The sequence below is a fragment of the Lepisma saccharinum genome, chromosome 17 (genome assembly GCF_977018435.1).
Source record: "Lepisma saccharinum chromosome 17, izLepSacc3.1, whole genome shotgun sequence".
NCBI lineage: Eukaryota > Metazoa > Arthropoda > Insecta > Zygentoma > Lepismatidae > Lepisma > Lepisma saccharinum.
Window position 1 is genome coordinate 22,510,701 of NC_139245.1, and position 27,010 is coordinate 22,537,710.

General features: G+C 36.3%; 1 protein-coding gene across 1 annotated transcript; it reads left to right on the forward strand.

The window, feature by feature from the left end:
- Positions 1-27,010, forward strand: hzg (CTD small phosphatase herzog). Its single transcript, XM_083139099.1, has 6 exons — positions 1-190; positions 6,982-7,020; positions 10,108-10,340; positions 14,237-14,386; positions 17,128-17,313; positions 22,433-27,010. The coding sequence occupies exons 1-6, from the start codon at positions 118-120 to the stop codon at positions 22,625-22,627; spliced, it is 876 nt and encodes a 291-aa protein (XP_082995225.1). The 5' UTR covers positions 1-117; the 3' UTR covers positions 22,628-27,010.

Consider the following 27,010-nt stretch of genomic DNA (forward strand, 5'->3'; position numbering starts at 1 on the left):
GTCGTTCGAGTGCAAGCAAATGGCTGTCTGCCATTTTGATAACTCTTTATGGTTTTATGGTGTTTTACATAATTATTTTCAAAATTGAGTACAACGCGATTACTAACAAATGTCTAAATGGACGCATCGTCCATCATCACTCAAGTGTCACGCGATGACGAGCAACTAAATAACTTTTCACCGGAAAAGGGTAAGTTTGAAACAATTTCACCTGTTTTGGGTTTACTGAACTGAATGAGTTATTCTCATGTCTTGGAGTATTAAATATAATTCTGTTTAATGCAAGCAGAACCACCTCAATGATAGGTATTAGTGAATGACGAGGTTATTGATTAGTCATGTCATTTTATTGCAAACCTTTTTGGTGCGGAAGAACGAAATGGAAATAATGTTTACATCCAACACGACACATCGCCTGATCTCTATATAGCCGTAGGCGATAAACCGAGTCTAGTTACGTAGAAGAGAACAAACTGTGATGTAATTATTAATTCCAGGCATAAATAAAATAATTTGTCTATAGTAAATATTATACTGTTGAATTTAAATCACTTCCTTCAAGGATTTTATCCTGCCTTCTTCGCTCTCTATGGTTTTAAATCTACGCACTAAAGGATGCGAGAACGGCGGTTAAAAGATGGAGAACATAAGGGCCAAAGAAATGTCTCAAAAAATAGCGAAGTCAGAAAAAACACAGTGGGGATATTTAAAGAGCTGCTTGGCAATTAAAGAACTACATTATGTACAATCCAATATTTTATATTGGAATGCAGGCACAGCATATTCTCTGATAACCCTGCCCTAAATAAGGATGAATAAGGAGATGGATTAACCCAATGTTTTCTATTTTTACCAAATGGTATATGACGTTGACTTAATTTTTATTGCATGTAGGTATTTGTTTTTGGTATAACATCAGATGCTCACAATATAGGTATATTGGTTTTGTGAACACAAAACACACCTGTGTGTAATACTTGTGAAATTTTATAGCTATGATATTGTCTATTATGTCAAAAAAATCCAAACATACTATCTACTTGCATGTCTATTTGGGAGAGGAGAACCCTTCTGGAAAGTGTGTATGTTAGGGGAATGTGTAATTTTAGTTGTCATTTTGTCTTGCATAATTATACATTCTAAAAATGACGTGATGAAAACTGCAATACTGAGTGTCGATACCATTTTTCTTTCAATTCTATAGGTTTGCTTTTATTTGCATTCATGAAAATTAAAGGCTGATGAAAATAGACAAACAAGGGATTGGGGCGATTATTTTACAAGGAAAGGAGATTTATATAAGATGGAAATGAAAAGTAATGATATAAAAGAACAAGAAAGGATAGAGGAACTTCGGAACTAGCATCAGATTTGGATTACTGTTTGAACAGTAAATAAGGTTCACAAGATTGCTATTAGATTGTGCGGCCACTTAGAATAAATTACATTTTTTTTATTACTTCTAAAATATGAAAACATGTAATTTCCTTCGGTTACGTTTTTAAATGAGACAGGTAAACAATTGAAAACTTACATTAGAAGACGTAAAATGGTTGATAGTAAATAAACACATGAATTTGTTTTCTTGTAATGGATGCATAAAAATTACCTGAGACTGATAAATATATAAATCAGGCTGGGAACAAGTAAATTTGAAGAATACCTGTACCTGAATTGAAAAAAATTGCATGGTTTAGGAAGATAATTTTGTTTACGAACGATTATTTTTAGCTCACAGACACATGGTATGGTGAAGTGATGTACACTCCTGTTCAGATAAAATGGCACATAAGCTGTTCAGCCTTATAAAATGTGGCACTTCATGTGAACAGAAGAGTACCTTTGTTACTTATCGAAAGGCAATAAATCCTTGCTCAGTGTCTTGAGTGCATTACATGATCTACTTGTGAGCTCGCCACCAAAGTTTCCAGGTTCAATTCCCAGCCTAAGCGTGGGTGATTTTTGTGTGTCCCTTCATGAATTTCACTGAATCATCACTCATCCACGTCATTGCATCTAGCCAAAAGTGGCAGAAAAGCAACGTAAATGACAAAATACAGAAGATCGATAAATAATACAATAAATATTAATTATTTTATCTTAAAATTTATTGTAAAATAAAGTAAATCAAAGATGAAGGACTGAAAATTGACGAAACTAAAATAGAAGTTATGAGTGTTAGGCTTGGCACTGATAGTAATTTTTAACGTTTTTGTAAGGTTAGGAGTGATTTTTCCTTTTAGAGTGTGTATACAACCAGTTTTTGCCTATAAAAGAAGGAGAAAGTACTCTGAGGTAGAAAGTTTTTTTATGTACATGGGTCATATTTTGGAATGAAATATATCTGTTATTTGTGGTTTCTGCACCCAGAAACACGTTTATGGCATAAAACATTAAAATCTGTTGATTAAGAAAATGGGTGTAATTCTCAAGGGGGTACATCCAGTCAAGGACCTTGAATGCCTTCTACATTAAAATCAGCATCCCAAAATTTTTTAACTTGCAAATTGTTACAATGAGAATGATCAACTGATGAAAATTTGTTCAGAATTCAAATTCTGGACCCCCTATTTGACGAGCTGATATTTTTTTCTTAAGTTTATTTGTAGAGTTGGAAGGGGTCGGAAAAAAATGGCTTTTTGAAGGTAAAAAATGGAGTTTTTTTCCGCGGCTTTTTCAGTTGGGCTTTTTTCAGCTTTTTTCACGAAAGTGTGTCAAATCAATTAAAATACAGTAGTTGGTAGTATTTCTCCTGTTCCATGGTTTTCATTTATCTCCCTACTGTAAAATGGACACACATTTCTAAATATAAAATACAATTTACAACATGAAATTCGTAGCTAGACATAAACATTGTTTTCAAGAAAACTAGCTTTTTTGAGTGTTATCTTCATATTTCGGAAGGCTTATTAAATACATCTATGTAGAATAAACATATTAACTAACTAGAGTAGTTTTATATGTTTTTTTAATAGAACCTAATAGTATGATTTTATTTTTAATGTTTGAATTTGTTATATGAACACGTACATGAAGCAAAAAAGAAAATACTGCTCTACTTTTTGAAAATCCGGTATCAAATCTCTTTACATTAAATTTTGTGTTCAGTAAAATATATTTGTATTCTGGCTTTCCAATACATCATGTATAATTTGGTTGAATGGCCGCTAAACCTGGACACGGAGCAACTAGTGATGTATTTTGGCTGCTTGTTGAAGTGGATCTCAACTTTTGTGAGAGCACAGCCCAGTAAATTTATTTCTTACAAGTCAATGCCCTGATCCCAACAATTTCACCCGTAAATACATTTCTTATCTTTAAAGTTTACATGGAAATTAATATGCACCCTCAATTAATATTAATATATCAACTATGACATAATCATAGTTCAATTATGCATAGATGTGCTGTCAAATATAAAATTAGATTTAAATTAGTCGTCAACCACTGGGTGCAATGGACCTTTTGCATCCCAGCAGTTGAAAAATACTGGCACTAAAACTGAAGCAGAGGTAAATTGGACTGGCCACAAATGGCGGGGAAAAAAATCTATTTATGAAATCTGGACCGGACTTACAGTTTAAAATGAGATTCTAAGCACTCTGCCTCCACTGAGGGTAGAACCTCAGACCACTTATTATTACAAGGCAACAGCATTACTTTATTCCACTCCAGAGGCTCATTCATGATTATATAAGGAACCTTCTCTCAAAAAGCCGGCCTTTTTCCAACATTAGTACTTGCAATTTGTTCTCTGTGATTTGCAGGCTAAATTAAATCTTAATCTCTACTGAAGTGGCTAACAATCTTGTAAACTATAGAGAACATTCAGACCGAAGCAACAAATGGCAGTTGGGGTTGTCACATAAGTGACATGGACCCCTTCAGTCTGCAAGCAAGCGTCCACACCATGCATGCACAAACAAGATCGAGGCAACATGATGTGCTCCATTGAAGGAGCTTTCAGACTGAAGTCACAGTTGTCATGCAACACAGTCTCCTTCAGCATAATTAAGATATTCACCATGCATGCAACAACAACAGACAGAAGTAGCATGATGCACGCCATACAGAAAACAGTATAGTCCGAGCAACATGCAAGTGACATGTCATTCCAAGGGACAAGCGACACTTGCAGCTTATGTTGCTTCAGTTTGAAATGTTGCATTTACTTCTGAGGAAGCAACACATGGCACATGTGTTACTTCCATCTAAAAGATACGCTAAACAGGATACGTATATACACACATTCATGTAATATGTATACTTCTGCATACATGTTGTGAAGAGTAAAGATTTATAATTTTCCCCAAACATTGAATATTTTGTTATTAACATTTGCTTCATATTTTATGTCATCAACATTTAAATTGGGACACAAACATGTAAAAGCATGGTTTTAGTCCATTTCATGGCCAGATGTGCTCATCAGGACTACACGTTTAGTTTTAACCCTAGTTTACCCGTGCCTTACAAGAAACTTACATACTGGGGGGCGGCTCACAGGCCCACACTTTTTTTTTAATCAATAAAATTCAAGAAACCATTTTATTATTGAATCACTGCTTCATTTGCTAATTATATGCCTATGTGTGCAGTTATTTATTAATTATAATAATTACAGAAATTACTATCATTAATAAAAAATAATGAGCAATTATTGCATGAGTGTGTCATATATTTTATCATTCACTAAAACTCACAAAATCTATTATAATTTTTTTAATCCTTTTTTGTTTGTAAAAGTGCAGTTGTTTACTAAATATATTAATTACAATAATTACCATCATTACCAACCAATTATACACTGTCAATGGCATGAGTGTCTTGAATGAGACACATTCAAAGATCGTGCCTGATATGCCCACCAAGTGCATTTTGCCTCCTAATTACATTACGTTTTTTGTTTTTATGAACAAAGGTAATAGACAAATATTGGGAACATCCTAGGGAACAATGTAATTTATTTTCAAACAGTTGAAAAATCTAAAAAATAGAGGTGATGGGTTTGCAAGCCCTCCTCTCAACCCCTTGGTAAATAAGGTTAAAATTGTATCTGAACCATTATGCAATATGTGTCCACTGGGATAGGCCAATATCTGTCTCTTGGCTGCTACATCATGTAAAGTTTTGGAGCGAATTTACAATACCGGACCCCTTCCCGATTTTCGGAATATTTCGCATACTCACTAATTGAGGCCTCCTAATCACGAATTTGAAGTTAAAATTTGGGGGTCACGCGTAGAAATTGCAAAATAAGGGTTATGTGATCGCAACCGACAATGCACAATTGCTCATTATTTATCGCAAGATTTTGAGTGTCGAATACTTAAGGAACGAAATATATATTCCTGACATTACTACGACCTCAAATTTTAACTATGCTTGCCTAACCTTAACGTTGAATGGTTCGTGGGGCTACCCATGCATGGTTTTACGACCTTAAATTTTAACTATGTTTGCTTAACCTAAGCTAACCTTACCAAGAATGATCAGTGGGGCTATCCATGAATGGTTTTACGCTAATTGTGATAACGAACCGATAAAAAATCTTATTTTTGTAGCACTTTAAGGGCAAACGTTCTTCATTGAAGATGCCATTTTCGTATCCTGCAATTTTACGATCGATGCATTGTTTCCAAACTTACTGTAATGAAATCAGTCCACACTCCACATGCTCTTCTACATCGTGATTGTCACTGTCGTCGTCTTTGTCATCCTCGACACATTTTTGTGTGTGATTGTAGAGCTTACCATCTAGGCGAAATAATTCTAACGTAAGGTCCAATCAATCTGTACAACATTAACAACTTTTTTTACTGTTCTCTTCGGCCATTCTTACACGATCCATGCTCTCCAAGTATGAAATCAACAGTGTGGTAATGCTGTAGACAGCATAACTAATTGCGAACGTCAATTATTCATATCAACAAATATGGTTTCCATACTTGTATATGGAGAATCATTGCGAGAATAGAAAAGCTTATTTTACAACTTCTACATGTTAATGAACAATTTCTACACCTCACCCCAACATGTTAACCTCAGATAAATCATCGCGACTAATTATTTCGTGAGTATAACCAGTAGCATAGAAATTACAGAAGGGTCCAGTATTCTAAATTCTTGCCAATTTTTTGTAGCTAGTTGTAAAATATGTCATTACAAACCTGTAAACTCATGACAGTAACTTCAAGTGAAATAGGTTAGCTGCAATTGGTAAAAAGCCAAAAGAGCTAAAATTTCCAGTTTTTTTTCCCCAAAAGCCGGCTTTTTGTCAGAAAAAACCATCCATTCAAAAAAGCTGGCTTTTTTGAAACTCTTATTTATTTGTAATGTTTTAAAACTGTTTTCCATGTTAACATTGCTTTAATAATTTTAAAATTACTAGAGTCAAACCAAGCTAACTCATGGCTGTGCCTTTATAGCAGTGACCTGCTGTTGTTGCATTTACTTAGTCAAACAGCTGACTACCGCTGCCCCTTGTTTGTGCAACAAGTGGCCACTTTAGAATCTCCCCTCCCCAAACTGACCAGCAGGGAAACAGGATTTTGTGAAAATAATCATTCTGCGTTGTGGATGGAGGCTGTGAGTTAGCCTGATCCGGATATAAATGCACCTGTAGTTGTATATAAAAAAGTTGACATTTCAAGGGAAATACGATCATCCCCAATGTTGATGATGTTAATGATGCATGTTTATCCACCTTATGAATATGGCTGAGTTGGCTAAAGTTTCGGAGATACCTGTACTGGATGGAGTTCCTTTCAATCTGCTAAGGAACTGTGTCATGCAGTATAACATTGGACAGACAGGGACAAGTACCATTATTTGCCTGTTTATCCTCATCTTACGTCCTCCAGTCCTTGTTTTTATGGTGTTTTAATCATGCTGTGAGGAAGACCTGATGTGTATTGAATCAAAACCTATACTTGTTTACATGTTTTTTGCAAATTTTAATATGATTTTTTATTTTTCTAGTCCAGTTACCGCCGGTTGAAAATGAAATTCCCCAAACAGGTAAGTTGGAATTATGCATTGAGTGTCCATTTTTTAAAAAGTTCTCTTATATTTGACCATTTAAGTAAAAATATGGAATGCCTTCTACAAGCACTATCTCTAGACTTTTATGTACACAGGGTACATGGGGCCCAACCAAGCATTGACCCTCATTCTGTTTCATTTTGCAGAATGTTCCTAATAGTGTAGATTTTGAAGTGGGTCTGATTTTCTTCGAAAGCACTCTGGGCATAAGGTTAACTGATTCAGTTTTGTAGATATGAGGTTTTGATATTGAGCTCTCATGTAGGCAAATGGTTAGTGTTTTCACCTTTAGTGCAAGAAATCCCAGTCTCGATGGTGGTTCAGTGGAGCTGCAGTAGGCCACAGCGATTCCTCAGTATGCTGGTAGTTTTGATAGAAACCTTCTACATGTAAAATTTTTCCATTGTTTCTTCTGTAGGAACACACAATACACTAAGAATTAATATAATCATTCATTTTCTATTTTACAGCAGAAGAGTGTAAAGCTTAGTTGATACAATGTCAGGTATACTATAGTGCAGAAGGCCTTAGAAAGAGCGCTTCGCGGGCTAACAGCAGACGTCGCTCGCACAGTATTGCCGATACTCTCGTGTCGTCTGCTCCTCAGCCGAACAAACAGGCCGAGGTAGCAAGAGGCAGAGGTCACTCACCCTTCCAGAAGGGTACACGAGCTAGCTGTGGCAACCGGGCTCGCTCATTCGCGGACCTGATTGGTTCTTGCAGACACACCCCATATTGTTGTCTGCTGTAAGCCCGCGAAGCGATCTTTCTAAGGCCTCCCGCACTATAAAGGTAGAATTTGATTTGCTGGGAAGAAGTGGCGGGAACTGAAAATGCCTTGAAGTTAGGCCTCTGTTTGTGAAAGACAAATGAAGTTTGTAATGACTTTGAGTAAACTCTTGAACTGCAAAAATTATTTATTGAAGTTCAGTAATCCATATATACTTTTTTAAAGTTACATGATAACAATACAGGCCCCATGTTGCCAAATGGTTAACATCTTGACATTGGGTTGCGCAGTCCTACGTTCGATTCCCGGTGGGAGCCCCCAAAATTTCGCTGTTGACCCAGCATCATGAGGACAGTTGGGGAGCTACTTGAAAAGAAGAAGTAACAGCAGATATGGCACTCGATCCACTGACCAGGCATCACCCACCCAATGAGAAGCCACTTGGCAGGCTGTGGCCCTTAGATGGCTGTGGCACCATTTCATTTATTTAGCCAGATAACGATGAAAGAGAACTTACATTTTTAATAACCTAATTTGTTTTTCACTTTTCCTTATTCATATTAGATTCATTGTGATAGACACATGGAGAAAGTGTGTTATATGCTTTTTTTTAAATGTTTTTATCTGCTACGTGCCTTGGTGTTTGATTTTCTGCATGATGTAAAGCTTCCTTGCATTATTTTCTGTCTTGTAGCTTTGTTTTTGAGTGTTCTCTGTTAATGATATGTTTCAAAAGGACATTGCTTATTGCTTTAAAGGTGCTATTGCAGTGTGTATGGATGTAGGGTTCCCAATGACCTGGAAAATTCAGGGAATTTTAAAAATACGTCTAAAAGAAACCCTTGAAAATTCTGGAAAATCTTTTTTTTTAAATTTTTTTTATGAAAATAGATTCCACCTTTTTCTTGTTCTATCTTCATGGGAGTTATTCAAAATAAAAATGTGTTTATAGTTTATTTTTGTTCACTTATTTTGAACTGTGTTGATTAAGTTTGATTCTCTTCAATAACAAGTGCAGTTTTAACACTTTAATATTTTGTTATTTATTTAGTCAGAAATTTATTTCCTGGAAAACCTAGAAAAGTCTATAGAATTTGTTTTGTCAAAATGAGTGGAAGGCCGGGATATCTCACAGTGCTATGGTACACCAATTTAGGTCCTGAAACATGAATCTTCTGTTGTCCCTAAATACAGTTTTATATTGACTGAAACTGTGTACAGTATTGCATGAAGTAATGAGAGTATATTTAAATATGCAATGAATTTCACCCTGAAAGCTTGAGGTTGCATTTTCTATTGTTGACAAGAACATTACAAAAACAGATGCATTGTCTGTTGTCAAGATTTAAAGGACCTCCCCCATGGCGTAGTGGTAGCGTCATTGCCTTGTAATCGCGGGGTCCCGGGTTCGATACCAGGTGGAGGCACAAGTGGTTCGGATCCCACTTTAAACTGTAGGTCCAGTCCCGATTAGCCTTACTGTGCATAAAGTGGATTTGAAACAACAACAACTCAAGATTTAAAATAAAGTGTACAAGACGAACAGAGAACCTTTGGTATTTAACTCAAAATAGGGAAATGTAGTAATAGCATGATGGAATATATATCGGAAATGTTTGAAAATATGGAAATCATTAAAATATGTAAAAAGCATGCTAAATGCTAAAATATGTAAAAACATGGAAAATAAAAATAGCACTTTTTGAGCTTACATGCCATGATTTGCAACGATGATACAAAGTAACATTCTTGTCATCATATGAAGATATGTATTTACATTCATTGATATAAATAAGATGGATTATTGTATTTTCAGGATTTTTTTAAATCTAGGACTTCTGATATTATTTGGTGCTATGCATTTAAAATCACTAAATGTACCGCATCACCTTTTTAAGCAAAGAAATGTGCCTTTCAATGTAGATAATGTGCAACATGAACCAAAAAAGTGGTTCTTTTAGACAAAAACATACTCTGCATGTTTGCATTTGTTGTGGTTCCTGAAATACAGGAACTGGTTAACTGGTGGATTGTGATTTTCAGCTAATAATGGTGTGCAGTAACATTGCCAATAATTTTCAATATTCAGGAATTCTATAAATAATCTGTATTTTTCTTCCACAATTCTATGATCTTTAGAAATTTTAAGTGTGCAGTCTTTTTCCAAGGACTAATCCTATCTGAGCATAATCACCATATAATTTATTAAAAAGGTGATTCAGATTTTGCACAAAATTGAGAATCTGTTGTATATTAGAACAGTTCGTTATCGACGTATATTTTTAGTTATTGTTGAGATTTGAATATTTATTAGAAATGGCATGACATTACAGGTCAGCAGGGGAAGAAACCTCGCCGCAGCCTACTGCGATCTTTACTCTGTTGTTTCCGAGGCGAAACTGCCTCAAAGGATCCTAAAGCCTGTCCCGGAAATGATGGACGATGCTCACCTGCAGTCCCTCCAGGAGCCCCGAGATACTTACTTCCTTCGGTGAGGCACCAAGATATGCACAAGAAGTGCATGGTTATAGATCTTGATGAAACCTTGGTGCATAGCTCATTCAAGGTAAGTGCGATCTTATGGTTTGGCACAGGTTTGTTGTGAGTGCTCTTAACTAGCATGCTGGATGGGAAAGAAATATAAGGATTTTTTGTAAGGTTTTACAAATGTATCTTCTATATTTATGTATTTCTTAAATTGATTACGACAGTAGGAAAGGTCACATAAATTTCCATAATAGTATAACTCTGTTTATCAACACTTCACATTTTTTGCCACCAAAATTTCCAGGTTCCAGTCTGGCCTGGGTGTGGCTGGCTTTGTGTGTGTCTCTTGTTCAGTTTCATATAATTCATCCTCATTGTCACAATTAACCTAGATACAGAAAAGCAACCAAAAATAATAATAAAAAATGTTAATTTTTTTAACATTCAGTGCTTGAAGTGAGGATGGATGGGCTCCCACCTAGCACATTCTAAATTTCCAACTAACATTTTCCACTTCAAGCATTGCTTCCTTTGCATTATTTTAAAATATTTTGCTGCAGAAGGTTTAACCTGGCACAGTTCACGCCAAACCGTAGATTTCCTTCTGCTAGCTGACTTTCCCGGGCATTAAGTGATTGTTTTCAACCATTGGCCTAAGCCTTAGAGACAGCACGAGTTTTGTCCTCTGCCTACCAGGGGTCGCCGCTGCCTTCGCGTGTCCTTTGTTGCCACGTTGTCAAGGACGTGAATATTCTGGTGGCGGAGACATCTGTGCTTGCACCTGAAAATGACCGCTCACAGCCCGGCCTGTCGCCATGTTTGCTCGCTTGTTCCGAAATCAGTGGCAACAACGTCCTGCAGATGACTGAGAAGGTTTTGGCAGGAGCCATGCCAGACCAAACCTTTGCAGTATAGTAGCAGCCAAGAGTGTAGTTCACAAAGTATTGACCTTGACCATATGATTGGAGGAGTGTGCTGTATCCAAGTTGTAAAGTTCAAAAGTATTGTAACTGAATTGACTTGTTGGGAACATGTAGAGTTTGTTTTCTCTATTTATTTTATTTATGATAACAATGAGCATGAAAAATTATGGTAGAGTTGGAAGTTCACTTCACACACTAATTGGAGTAAAGCATACAGTGTATCGTATGAACTGAGCGATTGTGACTCAAATAGAAATTGAACTTTGAGCTCGGTTACAAAGTGCAGCATTTACCATTTTGTCAATTGGAGGCACTCAGTGAGGATGACATGAGATTAGAATTTCAGAAGGTTTCTGCTAACTCTCTTTCTGGCTATCATACACAATATCTTTGGTGGTAGTCAGGGGCGGTGCCAGAAAATTTTGACCAGATGGGCAGGATCCGTATATTGATAAATTAGGGTGGGCAGATACAAAGCATAGATGAATTTCACTAACATCCATTCTCTCTCTCCCTCTACCCCCCTTCTTCCCTAACTTCCTTTGAATTTCTTTTCCCATTTCTTTGTGGGTGTACATTTTCCTATTTATCCTCTGCTTGTGTTCCCCTCTTATCTATCTCTTTCTCACACACACATGCGCGCGTGTATAATATTTTCATAAATTCTTCTAATCAAATTTCTCATCTGAATTCTATCTAATCACTCCACACTAGAAAAAGGTGGCGAAGGGACTCGATGTAGTCACCTATTGAAAAAAACACTTGGCAGGTCTTGATCCAGGGCTGTAGCCAGGATTTTATTTCCAAGGGAAGGGGGCTCATCATTAATCAGAATCCGCCATTTAAAAACAAAGAAGTTGGGAGGTTAGAAGCTCTGAAGATGAATTTCTCACTATATTGCAACTTATTGCAGAAGATGTTTAATCCTGCTAAGGAAGTAAAATTAATTTCCACTATACACTATTTAAATTAGACATTTCTAGGATTTCAGGAAGGGGCTTCATCCCCCTTAGCCCTTCATCTCGCAATGAGCCTGTCTCGACTCCTCAAAGATCTGTTGCTGCTAAGGGTTTTCTCCTGTATTATTTCTTCTGTCTATCCTGTGTCAATCTTGCTTGACATAATCTCCCTATTTTTCTCTCATCTAGGTCCCCTTTTCTTTCATTGTATCTGACTGACCATGCTTTTAACTGCTCACTGTGTACTTCGATTTGTGTAGTGGATATATTATCTTATCCCTTCAAGTTAAAAAGACATTTTCCACATAGCCTACTACTGCATTTGGTGAACGTACAAATAACAGCAGGGTTGTACTGTTTAATTCATGCGAAAGTTATGAAACTTGTGAAATAAATTATTTACAAATGCAAAAGGCAGCGAAAGTTATTAGGTTACAAGACGTTTATAAATGTGAATTCCAGCACCGTCCCTAGGAGAGGGTCACGGCTTCACGCTACACGGAGGAAAGCTGCCTAGTAGCAAAAATATTTGAAACTTAATTTTAGCATAACCGGTGGAGGCACATAGTGGTTCGGATTCCACTTTAAACTGCATGTCCAGTCCCCATTACTCAAAACAAAAACTCGAGAAACTCAAATGTAATTTTAGCATTTTAGGTTCAGAAAGAAAGTTATACTAAATTTGACTTTTACAGTTGCGCAAGTGCCAACTACCCTCTTTTATTTGCCACCACTATTAATGTCCTTTACAAAACGAAATATGTTGTTTCTTCTTTCGATGCTGTGTGTACAGATAGCTGAAGAAGGTATGTAAACACCAACAACAGTGAAGATTTGTTTTCTCCATAATTCAAATGAATGATCATGAATATCTAGTTATAATATTGGTAGGTTTTAACTGGAAAGAGTGTTGGTTCCTGAATGATCTTTTTACTTAGCTCACAGGAGTTTTCCAAATTGTTAAGTGCGTATGAATCTTTGCATTTAATTAATGCCTCAATGTGAAAGTTCTAAAACACACGTGGAATGCACATTTTTTTTCATTCTGTATTAAACATTCCCAGCATAAAAATGATAATTTTCACACAAGATATCACTGAAAAATGGCAAAAATAAAGGAATTTGCTCAAAATGAATATTGAAAAATGGATGCCATTACAGAACCAACCACTTCCTGAAGTAAATTTTCATGTGGCCAAAAGAGATGTTTGATATGGTTCAATAGAAATTTGCTTAGCACTTGGGAAAACAGATACTCTTACATACTGTATTGTGGAAATTAATTTAGACCAAAAAAATCATCACATTTGATCATGATAGTTACGTAGCAATTCTTATCTTGTTCATAGCATTTTGAAACTATTGGAAAAAGTTTCATTTATTTACAATTATCACATCATCATAGGCGTCTACTTTCTGCCCTCCAAATTCCTGAAGAAGTAGGCTATTTACATGTTATATATTAAAAAAATGTTCTCAATCTTGCCCCCCCCTCCCCCAAATGTTTATATGAAGTTGCCACCCACTGACTATCATCATAATATCGAAGTAGTCAAAAGTTCTTTTTCATACCATGTGGAAGTAACATGTTTTTATTTACACGTTTGGTGTTTGAAGATATTTCTTCCATTCTGTATGATTTTGTACTCTTCACCTCGGAAAACATGCAATTTGGCTGTAGCCAGATATTGCACTACTTCTAGCCATAGAAGTATTAACTAGATCATGTTTCAAGTTTTAAATAAGAGATAAATTTGACAGGTATTATTCATCAACATATTTTCTAACGATTTTCATTTTCTTACTCCGTAATGTCAATCCAAAAACAGTGAATGAGCGAAACTTCTTGGAGGATAATTTGTGACTCTTTCTAGAGGGAACAATATTCATAAGAAAAATGTAGAGTCAAGACTGTAAATTACTTTTTCTTATTGGAGCATTCATATTTTCCTAAACAATTACGTCTTGAATTTTTTTTTGGGTGGGGGTGTTCCTGGTGGTAGAGTATTATACCTAACAGTTGCTCTGTTGGTGCATGAAGCTCGATCAGTTCTTGTTTGTTTTCTAGAAACTTTTAAATTATCTATTTTCAGCCTATTAACAATGCAGATTTCATTGTCCCGGTGGAAATCGATGGAACGCTACATCAAGTGTATGTTTTGAAGAGGCCGTATGTTGATGAGTTTCTTCAGAAAATGGGAGAGCTGTATGAGTGTGTCCTGTTTACTGCAAGCCTTGCAAAGGTACGCATTTCATACTGTGGTGAAGAATTGTAATTGTTAAATAAGGTTGCCTTTACCAATACATATGCAAGAATATTTACTTTTATAATCAAATTTTATCTTTGTATAGTTCAAAATTGAAAATCGATTATTGGTAAATACAGCACTTTTGAGACATATTTTGAGTCACTTACATTGCAGTGTCTATGTTTGTGTACGTAAATATTTTGTATGTATCTATTCTTTCTTTAAAGCAGGATACATAGGGTGTCTCAAAATGTATGTACTTAAAATAATGCTATATGACTGACAAGTAAAGGGTCACTTACGGTGAAACAAGTTGTCTGGTAATTCATATATTTTTGGAGAGCACTCAAAATCTGATCTAAGGTACAGGTGAAGTATTAGGGGCAATGGTGGGAGGTTATGGAGATAAGGGGTGTCAAAGTTAACATGGGAAGTCTATGGGAAGACCCTAAAATCCATCGCCAACTGACGCTAAAACACTAGTGTTTCACTCCAAACGTAGAGTGATGAGATTTTTAGAGGAAATGAATGTCCAACTACTGAACACAACCAAATAATAACACATTTTGTTATGAAATCTGAAAGTAATTTGTTATTTGGAAGCAGAAAACATGGTAATTAGATTCAAAGAGTGATACAAACAATGTGAAGTTCAGAAAACAGTGTGTGGCTCCTACAAATGCTCATCTCACATTGAGCACACTTTACAAATGTGATTTTGTCACACTTGAAGCACTTGTCGGTTCCGATCGAGTCGAGGCACTGACCTGTTCTACCACATAAAGTCAAACTGTTAGATAAACAAGTCAGAGTTCCTATGGCTAATGAATGGGTGATGGGGTTGTGTTCTGTAGTTGGACATTCATTTCCTCTAAAAATCTCATCACTCTATGTTTGGAGTGAAACACTAGTGTTTTAGCGTCAGTTGACGATGGATTTTAAGGTCTTCCCATAGACTCCCATGTTAACTTTAAGACCCATTATCTCCTTAACCTCCAACCCATTGCCCCCCATACTTCGCCTGTACCTTAGTTAAGATGAGTGCTCTCCAAAAATACATGCATTACCGGGCAACTTGTTTCACCGTAAGTGACCCTTTACTTGTGAGTAACGAAGGGGAATATAAGTAGTATTTCTATCCCATTAGTGTGTGTTGGAATATTGTACTGCAATCAATGTACATGACACTGCAGTAGTAATTCGTAACCTCAGCACAAAATATGAAACCACACTAACAAGATATCCTGACATGGTGAGGAGTTCATTCTCAACACTCATTTGGAGCTCCCAAAGTCTGTATAGAAAATAATCTGAAAAAAAAATAGCATGGTTTGAGGTCTGGAGAATGTGGCAGCCATGGAAAAATCAGGTATTTCATACTTTCTGGAATAGTACAGAATGGTTTCAAACTGAACTGAAAATTTTCATGTTGCAGATAGTTTTGTTTCAAAATTTGATATGTGTTGCTCATACATAATTATACTGGTAATTAGGTTTCAGTCAGGTTGGAAATTTTGTGATTGGTTGTTGAAGGATGTGACTTTCAAAGAGGTTTGCTATATTTAAAATCCACATTTTGCATTGGGATATCACATTCAGTACGCTCTATATATAAGGGCTCCCACGTAGCCAAATGGTTAGCTCTTTTACCTTTCATGCAAGAGGTTCTGGGTTTTTATTCCCGAAATTTGTGTTTTGACCTAGCATCATGAGGACAATTGGGAAGGTACTTAAAGGAAGTAGCAGACTCCGATCTTGAAAGCCAGGAAACAGTGGAGATGGGTCTCAATGCACTGACCATGTGTCACCCAATGGAAAAGCAACTTGGCAGGCCATGGACCTCCAAGTGCTGTTGTACCATAGAGTTTAGCTCTCTTCAGTGATACGCCTTGATTATTTGTAACACAAATATGTTTTATTTGTTCGTTAATTTCACAGAAATCTGTTTGTTTGTTTGTTTTAATATCCTTGTTTGTGTCGATGTTAAATTTATAATTTTTGGCTGTATGTTGATAACATGCATTATCGGAAACGAAGCCACTTCCGGTAGGATGAGAAAAACTAGAACTGCCTGATCCTTTGTTGAATCTGTTGCCAAGACAACAGAAAGTCTGAAGATTGAACAGTCATGAGAAGTGATGTGTAATATTTTAAAATACACTGTTATAAACAAAAAGCAGCTGCTTATTGTGTTGTGATTTCATAAGATAGTGGTATTAGTTTGCGGTGACCGTTGAAAGTGATATAGTTTTATAAATGTTATAAAACAGTAATAAGTTAGTAATTTTTGTAATTGCACGTCTTGAGAATGCTCAGTGCAGCAATTAAGTATAGGAGAGTCCCATAACTCGACCACACAAGGGGATGGGGCAATTACGGTGACTTAGTAATCCAGTGGCGATCACCCAAAAGGAACATCACAACATATAACCATTTACATTTTCTCACCTAATACTTACTTGTACTGGTTCCAAGACAACAAAATTCTATTTTCCCATGATATTTTATGCATTTCGTCCTTTTAATTTATTATTTTTAAATGCATCAAGCCCCTGAAAACTATATAATTGAGGTACCATTGTATTAGCCAACTGTGATTTTCTTCAAATAAATGATTCCTCCATTATTAGTTCTAAAACTGGATGTAAATTGTCTGAATCAAAGGTTTCAGTGTGTTTATTATGCTAGAAGTTGATAGAAAATCGTGCTTATTTTGGATATTTCATTTCTTTTAGTATGCAGATCCTGTTGCAGATCTTCTTGACAGGTGGGATGTTTTCCGAGCACGTCTGTTCCGAGAGTCATGTGTTTTCCACCGAGGAAATTATGTAAAGGACTTAAACAAGTTGGGTCGAGACCTTCATCAAGTAGTAATAGTTGACAATTCTCCTGCTTCCTATATCTTCCATCCAGACAATGCTGTAAGTATTTTATGAATGCTATTTTACATTTCATATTTGACCAGTAAATTTTATCTGCTTCTATCTTGTAATGGATCAATGACAGCAACTGAGGTGTAATTGTAAGTATGCACTTCTGATTAAACTACCTATATTACTAGAAAGAATCATGAAAATAGCTTGAAATGAATGTGCTTAACTGAAAATATTCTTACCTATAGTCATTGTCAAGGCTAAAAAATGCAAGTGGCTATGAATGTACTTTCATAAATTGCATCTAGTTGTCATTAATCCTTGTCATAACCAGTATCCAAACGAAGAGGAAAAGGGACTCAAAAAGAAACACAAAAGTACACCACTTTTAAACAAAGTTTGACATCAGACAGGTCTTCCATCATTATTTGTGGAAAGGAGGAGATATGTAACTGCTACTGTTTCTTGTTGCCTAGAATTATCATAAAGCATGTGAAGAAATTGAAATTAAATCAGGGTTTAGGGATTGAATCCGTCCCCTAAAATTTTTTCCAAGTGCTCAATTTGGTTAATCCAGTCTTGTACAGTATGTAAAAGAAGTCCCCATACTCCTACTTACATGTATCCTGTTGAAAATTGGCTGGTATTTAGTTGTTTGGTAATGATTTTGTTTTCGTGGTTGGCATCCCTGCTCTGAAGGTCACATGGAACACTTGCTCGAATTTGTATGTCAGTTGTTGTGTCATGGCTGATGTGAATTGCTAGTGACGTGTGAGTGAGCTCACGAACGACTACTCACAGGCCAGACAATGAACTGTAAAGTAATGTAAAGTTCCAGGCATGGCTCGTGGAGTGTTATCCTGGGGGTTCACCGAAGTAATATGATAACAGTCCAGGATTTTTGAAGGGGAGGGGGTTACGTATACATTTTTTACTAGCCAGCCCTCATTTTGCCATATTTTCCTGCCTCTGACATTCTTTTTAAGCAAAGCTAGGCCAAAGGGGAGGTTTATCCATCACCAACCCGTTCCCACCCTCGCTTGGGCACGCCACTGTATGAAACATATTCCATTCTGTAAATAAGATTTTCTTCACCAAATAAGTGGGACGTATAAGGTTTTATAGTAGGGATATACAAATAAAGTAAGTGCTCAAAGGCCAATAACTGTGCGTTTATAAAGAATTTTGGGGTTTTATGAGAAAAGAATGAGAAACAGTTACTAAGGTGTTGGTGATGTAGTTATGAATCGCTGGCCAAAAATATTTAATACAGCCCAAATTATAATGAATAAAATATCAGTTGTAAGCTCTAACTACAATTTAAAAATTGACCATCCATCTTACTGTTCGTAAAGAGGAATTGCACGTAACATGTGCACACTAGAAATTGAACCTGAAACACCTTGATTTAAACACGACTACCTTTTTCAAATTTGGGGTGGGTAAACAATAACACACCTTAGCTCTAATTTCGTTTCAACGCACGGGGAAGTTCGCTTAAGTTAATATATCCATTTCTAGTCATTTCTTGCCTGCACAGACAGCAACACCAACACTCCATCAAATTATGTTACCTAAGAACAGTCCACCCCTCGCTTCACTCAAAGCATCATTTAATATTTTTTAACGACTATCCAAGCACTTAAAAACTAAAATAAATCGAGTCACTTACAGGGTCCTGGCTTCCAATTGCACCATTCTGTTACTTTCGCGTACCTGAAGTGTTTCCACCTTCAAGGGAAAACATCTGAATGCATGCACGAATTATTTTGCTTTATTTTAATTCATCTTCTGTAATTCCAGCTTTCATTCATTGCTACTCATCCATCTCTGTCACAAGCTTGCAGTTAGTGTAAGATATTTGGCACAAAAGTGATGCAAAGATAAGATTGAATATGTCATGTATCGGCTTCAAACTTGAAGGCCACAGGGCAACACTGCAAGGAAGAAGGCAGTTCTTTGGCCGCAAGGATGGTACGTTCTGCGAGAGCACGAACTGTACATGTCCATTTTCCTGAGACAAAGGTGGGCAGTATCCGTTTCCATGTATTTTTTCCAATTCCTACCTCGAGCTTCTGCCTGCTGCCTGGTGCTTTCACACCTGTGGGGTGTCAACTGAGGAACTACACCAGTGCGGCTGGCTCGCGGTTTTTCTTTCCCAGCAAAATAATTTGTCGTGTTGCTCCCTCAAAAACATTACTTATTATGTAGGAATTTTTGTGAAAAGGTAAAGTTATTGTTTATTGTCCATTCTTGAAGTGAATACCGTACATTACTAAGGGTTCACTGCTCCTATGCACTATAGGGCCAACTGCGCCTGTAAAGTTTGCAAGTATGTTATAATGTAAATAATACAGGTAATGGACAAAATAATATGAACACCAATGCAATTGCAGAAAACGTGTATTAGTAGGGGGTTGGGCCCCCCCTTGCCTGAATGACAGCTTGTATCCTACGTGGGATAGACAAATAAAGGTCCTGTACAGTGTGAACTGGAATACGTAGCCACTCCTCGCACAAAACAGTCTCAAGTTCCGAAAGTGTCATTGGAGGTGGAAACCGATTACGCACTTTGGCCTCCAAAATACCCCACAAAGGCTCAATGATGTTAAGATCGGGGGACTGTGGACACCAGATGAGATGTTCTACCTCATCACTGTGCTCATCAAACCATGCATCAACGCACCTAGCAGTGTGAATAGGGGCGTCATCATCTTGGAAGATGGGGCATGCATCGGGAAACAAAGTCTGAACCATGGGATGGAGGTGGTCACCCTGGATGGTGCAGTACTTCTCTGCGTTGATTCTCCCACGCAGAACGACAAGTGGGCCAACACCATTCCAAGATATAGCCCCCCAAACCATCACAGACCCCCCACCATGTTTCACGGTAGGCACTAAGCAGTCAATATCAAATTATTCAGCAGGAGTTTTCCACACATAAACACGTCCTGTGGTCTGAAATAATGTGAAAGACGATTCGTCTGACCATATCACATGTTCCCATTGCTGCTGTGTCCAATTCTTGTGCTCTTGGCACCACCTTCGTGTCACTGCATTACGTGGAGTCACCAACGGTTTGGGGATGGCAACTCTGCCATGAATGTTCACAGAATGCAGCTCCCTTTGAATGGTTTTCGTTGATACAGGGTCCTGGAGGTGATTGTTCATCTCTGCGGTTATCTGGGAGAGTGTTGTCTTGTGCTTTCGAGTCACTATTCGCTTTAACACACGTCGATCCCTGTTGGATAACTTTGTTTTTCGCCCACTATTCTCCTTTGCAGACGTTGTCTTTCCATGTTGTCTGTAGGCTGTCAGAACAGTTGACACTGTGCTCCGTGCTACACCAACAAGTGTAGCTGCTTTTGTCACAGATGCTCCAGCCAGGCGGGCTCCTATGATCATGCCTCTTTTGAAGTCTGAAAGGTCAGACATACCTGCATTTGACGGATAGCTGACTGCTCGCATGCAACTCTCACACTAGCTTCTGATAGACTGATATGTTTGCTTTCATCGCCACTAGATGGTTGAAATCTCTGCTGAGTGTTGTTCCTTTTCCACGACGGCGTATATAGGCCTTTGCAAACCAAGGTATTCATATTATTTTGTCCATTCCTGTAAATATTCATACATATTTAGAGGTACGTGGACTTCTTGGACACCCTGTAGATTTTCTTCAGTTTAACTTTGATAAAAAAGGCAAAGTTACAGTTGCTATCCACTTGACTCACTATTAATATACACAGAATTGTTCTCTAAATTCCAGGCTATGTAAAGTGTAAATCACCAACCCTGAGACCTTCTGTAAACAAACGGTCTCACCGATTCGATGTATCACTCCGCGTCAGCTGATTCATGACCGCAATCATCTGCTGTTACACTCATAGTTCGCCACACCTATTCATTTTATATAAGAGCCTCTGAATGTGAGAACCCGCTCTCAAAACATCAGACAAATATGCAGCCGCACACATTGTTACTCTCCCGGTCATTCTCTCTTTCATAACCCTTAAAACTGCAGACATTGACACACCACTGCACTGGGTTACCAACTTATCCACTTCATTTACAGAACGTTACATAAATATTGAGTAGAATCTGTTTCTCACCCCTTTTCAAAGGCTGTCCTTGCTGGTGTTTTGAAAACAAGCTTGGAGAACACGGAGACCTTCCCGCACGCGTAGAACTCTGCATGTTATTTTTCTAAGGACAAGTCAGGCATATATTACTAAGTTGCACTACTTCCTTGCTGTTCACATGATTATTTTAGAAAATAACCAATGTTATAAAATATCATTATGTACACAAATCTCTAAGCCCATTGAAAGTTACAATGCATATTACTACAAAATGTTCACACTTATCTTGCCTTGCCATGTCATCAAGTTATTTTACGAAGTGCACTATATTTAGCGGAACAAAAATCGTTATTAGGATGCTTGTCAAAGTTTCCAACCGCAATAAATTTACGAACTTTCTTTGTCTTGTTTTGATCATCATCATCAATATATTTATTGGACTTACAGCATTGCATATGGCTGTTTATGCCCATTATATATTTTATTTACATAAGATACAATTTACATAAAATCTACAAACAAATTTCAAATACACTCCTATCTATATCATCCTTAGAAATATACATTACCATGTTATATCATTTTGTCTAAAAAAATGCAAGTAAAATATATTCAATTCACATGCAAGAAAGAAGCCAAATTTATAGGAAATGATTACTGGAGTTAAACATAAAGGTGAAGCAATAAGTAAAAAAAGAAAGAGCATTGGGTTTAAAGTGAGACGTCATTTGCGGCAGCGTATCCCATACTACAAATTGGCCATTGTTTTACCTTACGTAATGAATCCTGTAACAAAGCTGGATTTTCGTGTGGATTATTTTACTTCTATGAGTTTGCAATGCTTTCTGCATGCAGGTGGTTTTGTTTACAGAAGGTCTCAGGGTTTGTGATTTGAACTTTAGTGATATGTTGGATCAGTAAGATGAATTCACCAATGATAACAATTAAGAACTTAGTAGTCTTTTCCATTTCCACTTTATATACTATGCTCTTTCAGCAACCACACTACCCCGTGTGGTGTACAGTGTACCAGCATGTGAGATATTTATATTGCCCATTGTTATTCGTAATTTTTATTGTTGTTACAGGTGCCTGTTGCATCATGGTTCGATGATATGAGTGACACAGAACTTTTGGATTTAATACCTTTTTTTGAAAAGTTAAGCAAAGTGGACAGTGTATTTACAGTGCTTTGTAATTCTAACCATCCATATAACACACCCAGTAGTCAGCACAACAATCAACAAGTCAACAATCACACAACTGTTAACACAGGTTCATAGCATGGACTTCCTGAGAAGATTGCTATAAAATGTTAAGGACCCTTGATGGGAAAGTTAACAGCGTGCCTATTTCAAGCTATACAGATATGTATCTAGTGGGTGGAGTGTCGCTGAATAACTTGTGATCTGTGATCAAAATGTGCAACCAAGTGCAAGTTGTGAATGTGAAGTAAGTAGTCTTGAAATAGCTCACAGATTATTTACCTAGCATGGCTAAGCGGCTAGGCAAGTTAACCAAATCATGAACTACTTATGAGGCATTGTTAACAAAAGCTGTTCTTGGCTCCACGAGGCTGCAAAAATTATATTATTTTCTCCACTTCAAAACTCTGCAGTAATCGACTCCAGAGAGTTTGGCTACCCGAGTCAAAAGTGCCAATAATGCCTTTTTCATGGAACATAGATTTGACAGACATTACGGAGTAATATATCTCAATCCAATATTGCAACGAAGCAAAAATGCTGTCATTATTTTTGTTTATACAGTTTTTTTATGAGCCTTCACTCCTAAATCTTGTTACAGAAGATTTTTTTATCATTATAAAATGAAAATGAAGTCCGATTATTAAAGAGATTTTTATATTGTGGAGTGACATAATTTACATATAGCTCATCATATCACTAAACCACTACAGTTGATTATTATATAAACTTCCATCATTTGATAACCTTCATTCAATTATGTATATTACCTATAATAGCATATACGCATTTAATGGAACTAACTCAAGAATTAATAACAGAAACGGGTGATGTTTGGATATAGATAGAAAATGACAGTAGAAATCCTTGATCTTCTGAAGGTTTATAATCTCTCAAATTAAAAGGTGACAAGTTATCCATACAAAATTAAATGCTTTCTATCTGAGCTCTGACCTCCATGAGTGCTTATGACAAGTAAAATCTGAAATTATTTATAAAAAGAAGGGCTGTGCACAGAGTGGCAAAAACTGACAACATAGGGGTATCGAAGTCGTAAATTTTAAATGTCTGCATACACTATAGCGAAGATGTACATTAAAGAAAGCATTCCTGCAATGTGATTTCAACAGTATGATTACCTGAGGGTGTGGGGGGGGGGGATTAGAATGCATTACGTATTGAAGCACCCTTTGTGTGTATGGACATTTTTGTGTATCTGTGTTCCTCTGTATGTCCTTTCCAATGAATCTGATTTTCCATCCCACATTCCTCAGTTGAGGTCCATGTAATGCATAACAAATTTGCATAAATTATGGTGTGTCATTGGAAAATACTTTTTCAGCTATTGTTCTCTCTTGTTTTGTGTTGTGTAAGAATATTACTATTTCTATAAGTTAGCTTGCCATTTTGTGTTTAAGTAGTTCGTGCTCATATATTTCCTTTTTATTTGTATATTGTGGAACAGATACTTGCTTGATTGCTTCTCCAAAATAATTGTCACATTACTGATTGGGTTAAAGTGGCCATTCTCCTGCACATTTATTGAATGAGAAATTGTACTAGTTGCAAGTAGGTATATGGCATCACATCAAAATCTATTTTCTGTTTGTTGTTCCTTTTCATATTCATAAAAGAAATGGTATTTACATGTCAATATTTTTTTTCCTGGTTTTGAGGAACGATTGTTGTGTATTTTTATTAAATGAATATTAGTGTATACAAAACTTGAGCCTGCATGAGGCCTGTTTCAACTCATCTGTTAAAAGTTATTTCATGTGTTGAATAATGTCAGTGGTTTTTTCTGTTCCACATTAATGGGAATGTATGTGTGAATATTATACTTTAGATATATTTTGAAAATGGCCAAGAAATAGTTTATTCTCGAATTTCTGACTGTAAATGACTTCAATTACGTATCCTTCATCACTATGTTGTGAAAGCAGCAGGGTATAAAATATAAATCCCTGCACCACATGTCTGAGTTCGTAGAAGTCTCGCCAAAATACATGTAATATTTTCACCTTTCTCTTACCTTCTTCCATCAAACAAAATTACTTAATTTTACAGTATCACACATGCTATATAACTTTATATTGCATTCACCCACAGCCAAAAAATCAGGAAAATAAAATAATAATATTTGTATATAAAACTTTAAAACTTGATGAAGAGGCTTGAAAATAATTCATGTTTTATGAGAAGCCTCTCAATAAATACTTGTACATGTAATTTCCCTTCCACATTTCATAGAATTTAAAAAAATAATATTTTCAGGCATAATCTATGGAAATTACCTCTAGATTTGGTATATACATTATGTGCTGCACTCGGAATGCATGTGTAAAAATTTTGAATGTAGGCTAATCTGAGCATGAACTCTTTGAGATGTAACTGCTTTACACTGTTAACATGTGTAAGAATGGTGCCAAAATAAAGAAGTGATGGTTTCCGTACATTTATAAGTAACCATTTACTAATATATCCTATATGGCAGCTGTTCTTTTTTTTCACACATTGAGAATTTGAAACTACATGAAGCATTATGTTGTTCACATTGTTACATCCTTTGCATTGCAAATATCAACTAACAGAGCACACTTGTCTCTGCAGTGTTGAAGCAGGTTCTTCAGAATTTTGCAAAATTTAACATTATAACTTTACAATAAAGCAAACATAATTAGGATTAAAACTCAGGAGGCTAACATTGCACAGAGCTTTAAAGTTACCAGTGGTATGGATTTTGAAGTTATCTTTGAATGAATGATGGGGATGTGAACTTGGGATGTATAACAAAGGTGCCCTGTGATTGGGATTCTGTTTATTCCTGATTGCTCTTGGATTTTACGAAGAGCTCCTTGTCTCTTAAAAGTTGTCAGTTGGAGTGCACATTATCATACACCACAAACACTTGTACCTCCTTCGATGAGTTTTAGGGAGCTTTCAGAATGTAGCAACAAGCGACACTCATTACTCGAAAGCAAACCGCCAGCCCCCGTGGCAGAGTGGTTAGCACATTGTGCTACAATGCCAGGGGTCTTGGGTTCGAATCCCATCCTGGGCATAGATGTTTGTGAGTGTCTTTTCATCAATTTCATCATGTCATCACTCATCCCCATCTTCGCAAATTAGCCAAAAGTTGGAAAAAAGCAAAATAAAATAAAGCAAATCAATCAATTAATCGCAAGCAAACTCACATTGATTAATGCAACTTTCAAACGGAAGTGACACAACAAGTTGCATGTGTTATCTTTGTTGGCCGTGCATGATTGGTGAATGCTTGCTTATAGATTTGTTGCTTGAGTGTAAACTCCCTTGTTGCTTCAGTCTGAAAGCATGCCAATCTCCTATTTAACCTTGTGCAAATTTTAGAGAACAGTTTCTTTTTAAATCGAAAATGTATAGTTGACTGTGAAATTTTGAAGATCCAATGTTCATGTGTGAGGAGACAAGAATCAAGTGTTAGTATTTGGTATGAAAAATATTGACACCTGTATCAGCAATTTTTGATAATTCGAAAAAAAATTATATATATATATATATTAAAAAAAGAGTGACACTAGCTGAAAAAGTGTTTTAAAATTTCCCGTTCAGGAGGGTACTAGTTCATTAGCACAACTTAAAGGATTAAACTGTTGTGAAAGTACAAAAGGGCAATTATTGGTAGCAACTAAGTGCAATGCAAGTGCTGCTGAAAATCCCTTCAAAATATATGTACATATATACACCTAATATGAAATGAAAGGTTTAATATACTCTGGAGGTTAGAAGTTCCCTCTATTCTTATGGGCTCTTGGGGTTTTCCACATACAGTGTGCCATAGATATTTTTAAGCCATGCATTGAGTTCCGTTTCCTATTGGTCTTCCCTTCAGAAGCATTGTTGTGCAACAAGGATAAACTTTTTTTTTTCCTTTTTGTAATAAAGTGTTTGCATGAGCGGTGATGTGTGAAGTATAATGTATTGTGGTTGCAGATCCTAGTGGCCTTAAAGAGACTTGTATTTTGTGATGACTCCTGTGGAAAACATGTAAAAGGATGTCAGGGGGTCTTAAAAGAAGAAAAAACAATAGTCGGGAGTATTTTCTGCTTTGTATAAGAATTTGTGTAGTCTGACATTTTGAGTAAACATATTGTGCTTTCATTATAAGTATAATTTTTTTTCTTTCCAGTGCTTTGTATTGTAGTTTGACGAATGATTGGACAAGAGTATGTTTTATAAGGGAAATGTAATATTATTATTATTATGAAGTAGCAGATTACTAAATCCGTAGCAACCAGCAATAAATTTAAGTTGGCCACTCTAATTTTGTAACTTTTTTTAAGTATTGTTGACAATTGTAATAACTTAGTGTCTGGACTATTGTATCAAGATATTTCTATTTCTTTTCTTTTAAATGCACTGTTACAAGATGATGTACATGTTAACTATTTGTCAAGTGCAGAGAAATTATGTATATTTTAA

What these genes read in the sequence shown, in the direction of transcription:
- hzg (XM_083139099.1), top strand. Translation starts at nt 118, where the DNA reads ATGGACGCATCGTCCATCATCACTCAAGTGTCACGCGATGACGAGCAA. An exon ending in AAATGAAATTCCCCAAACAG is followed by an intron (nt 7,021 to 10,107) that starts GTAAGTTGGAAT and finishes ATGACATTACAG; the next exon opens with GTCAGCAGGGGAAGAAACCT. An exon ending in TTACTGCAAGCCTTGCAAAG is followed by an intron (nt 14,387 to 17,127) that starts GTACGCATTTCA and finishes CATTTCTTTTAG; the next exon opens with TATGCAGATCCTGTTGCAGA.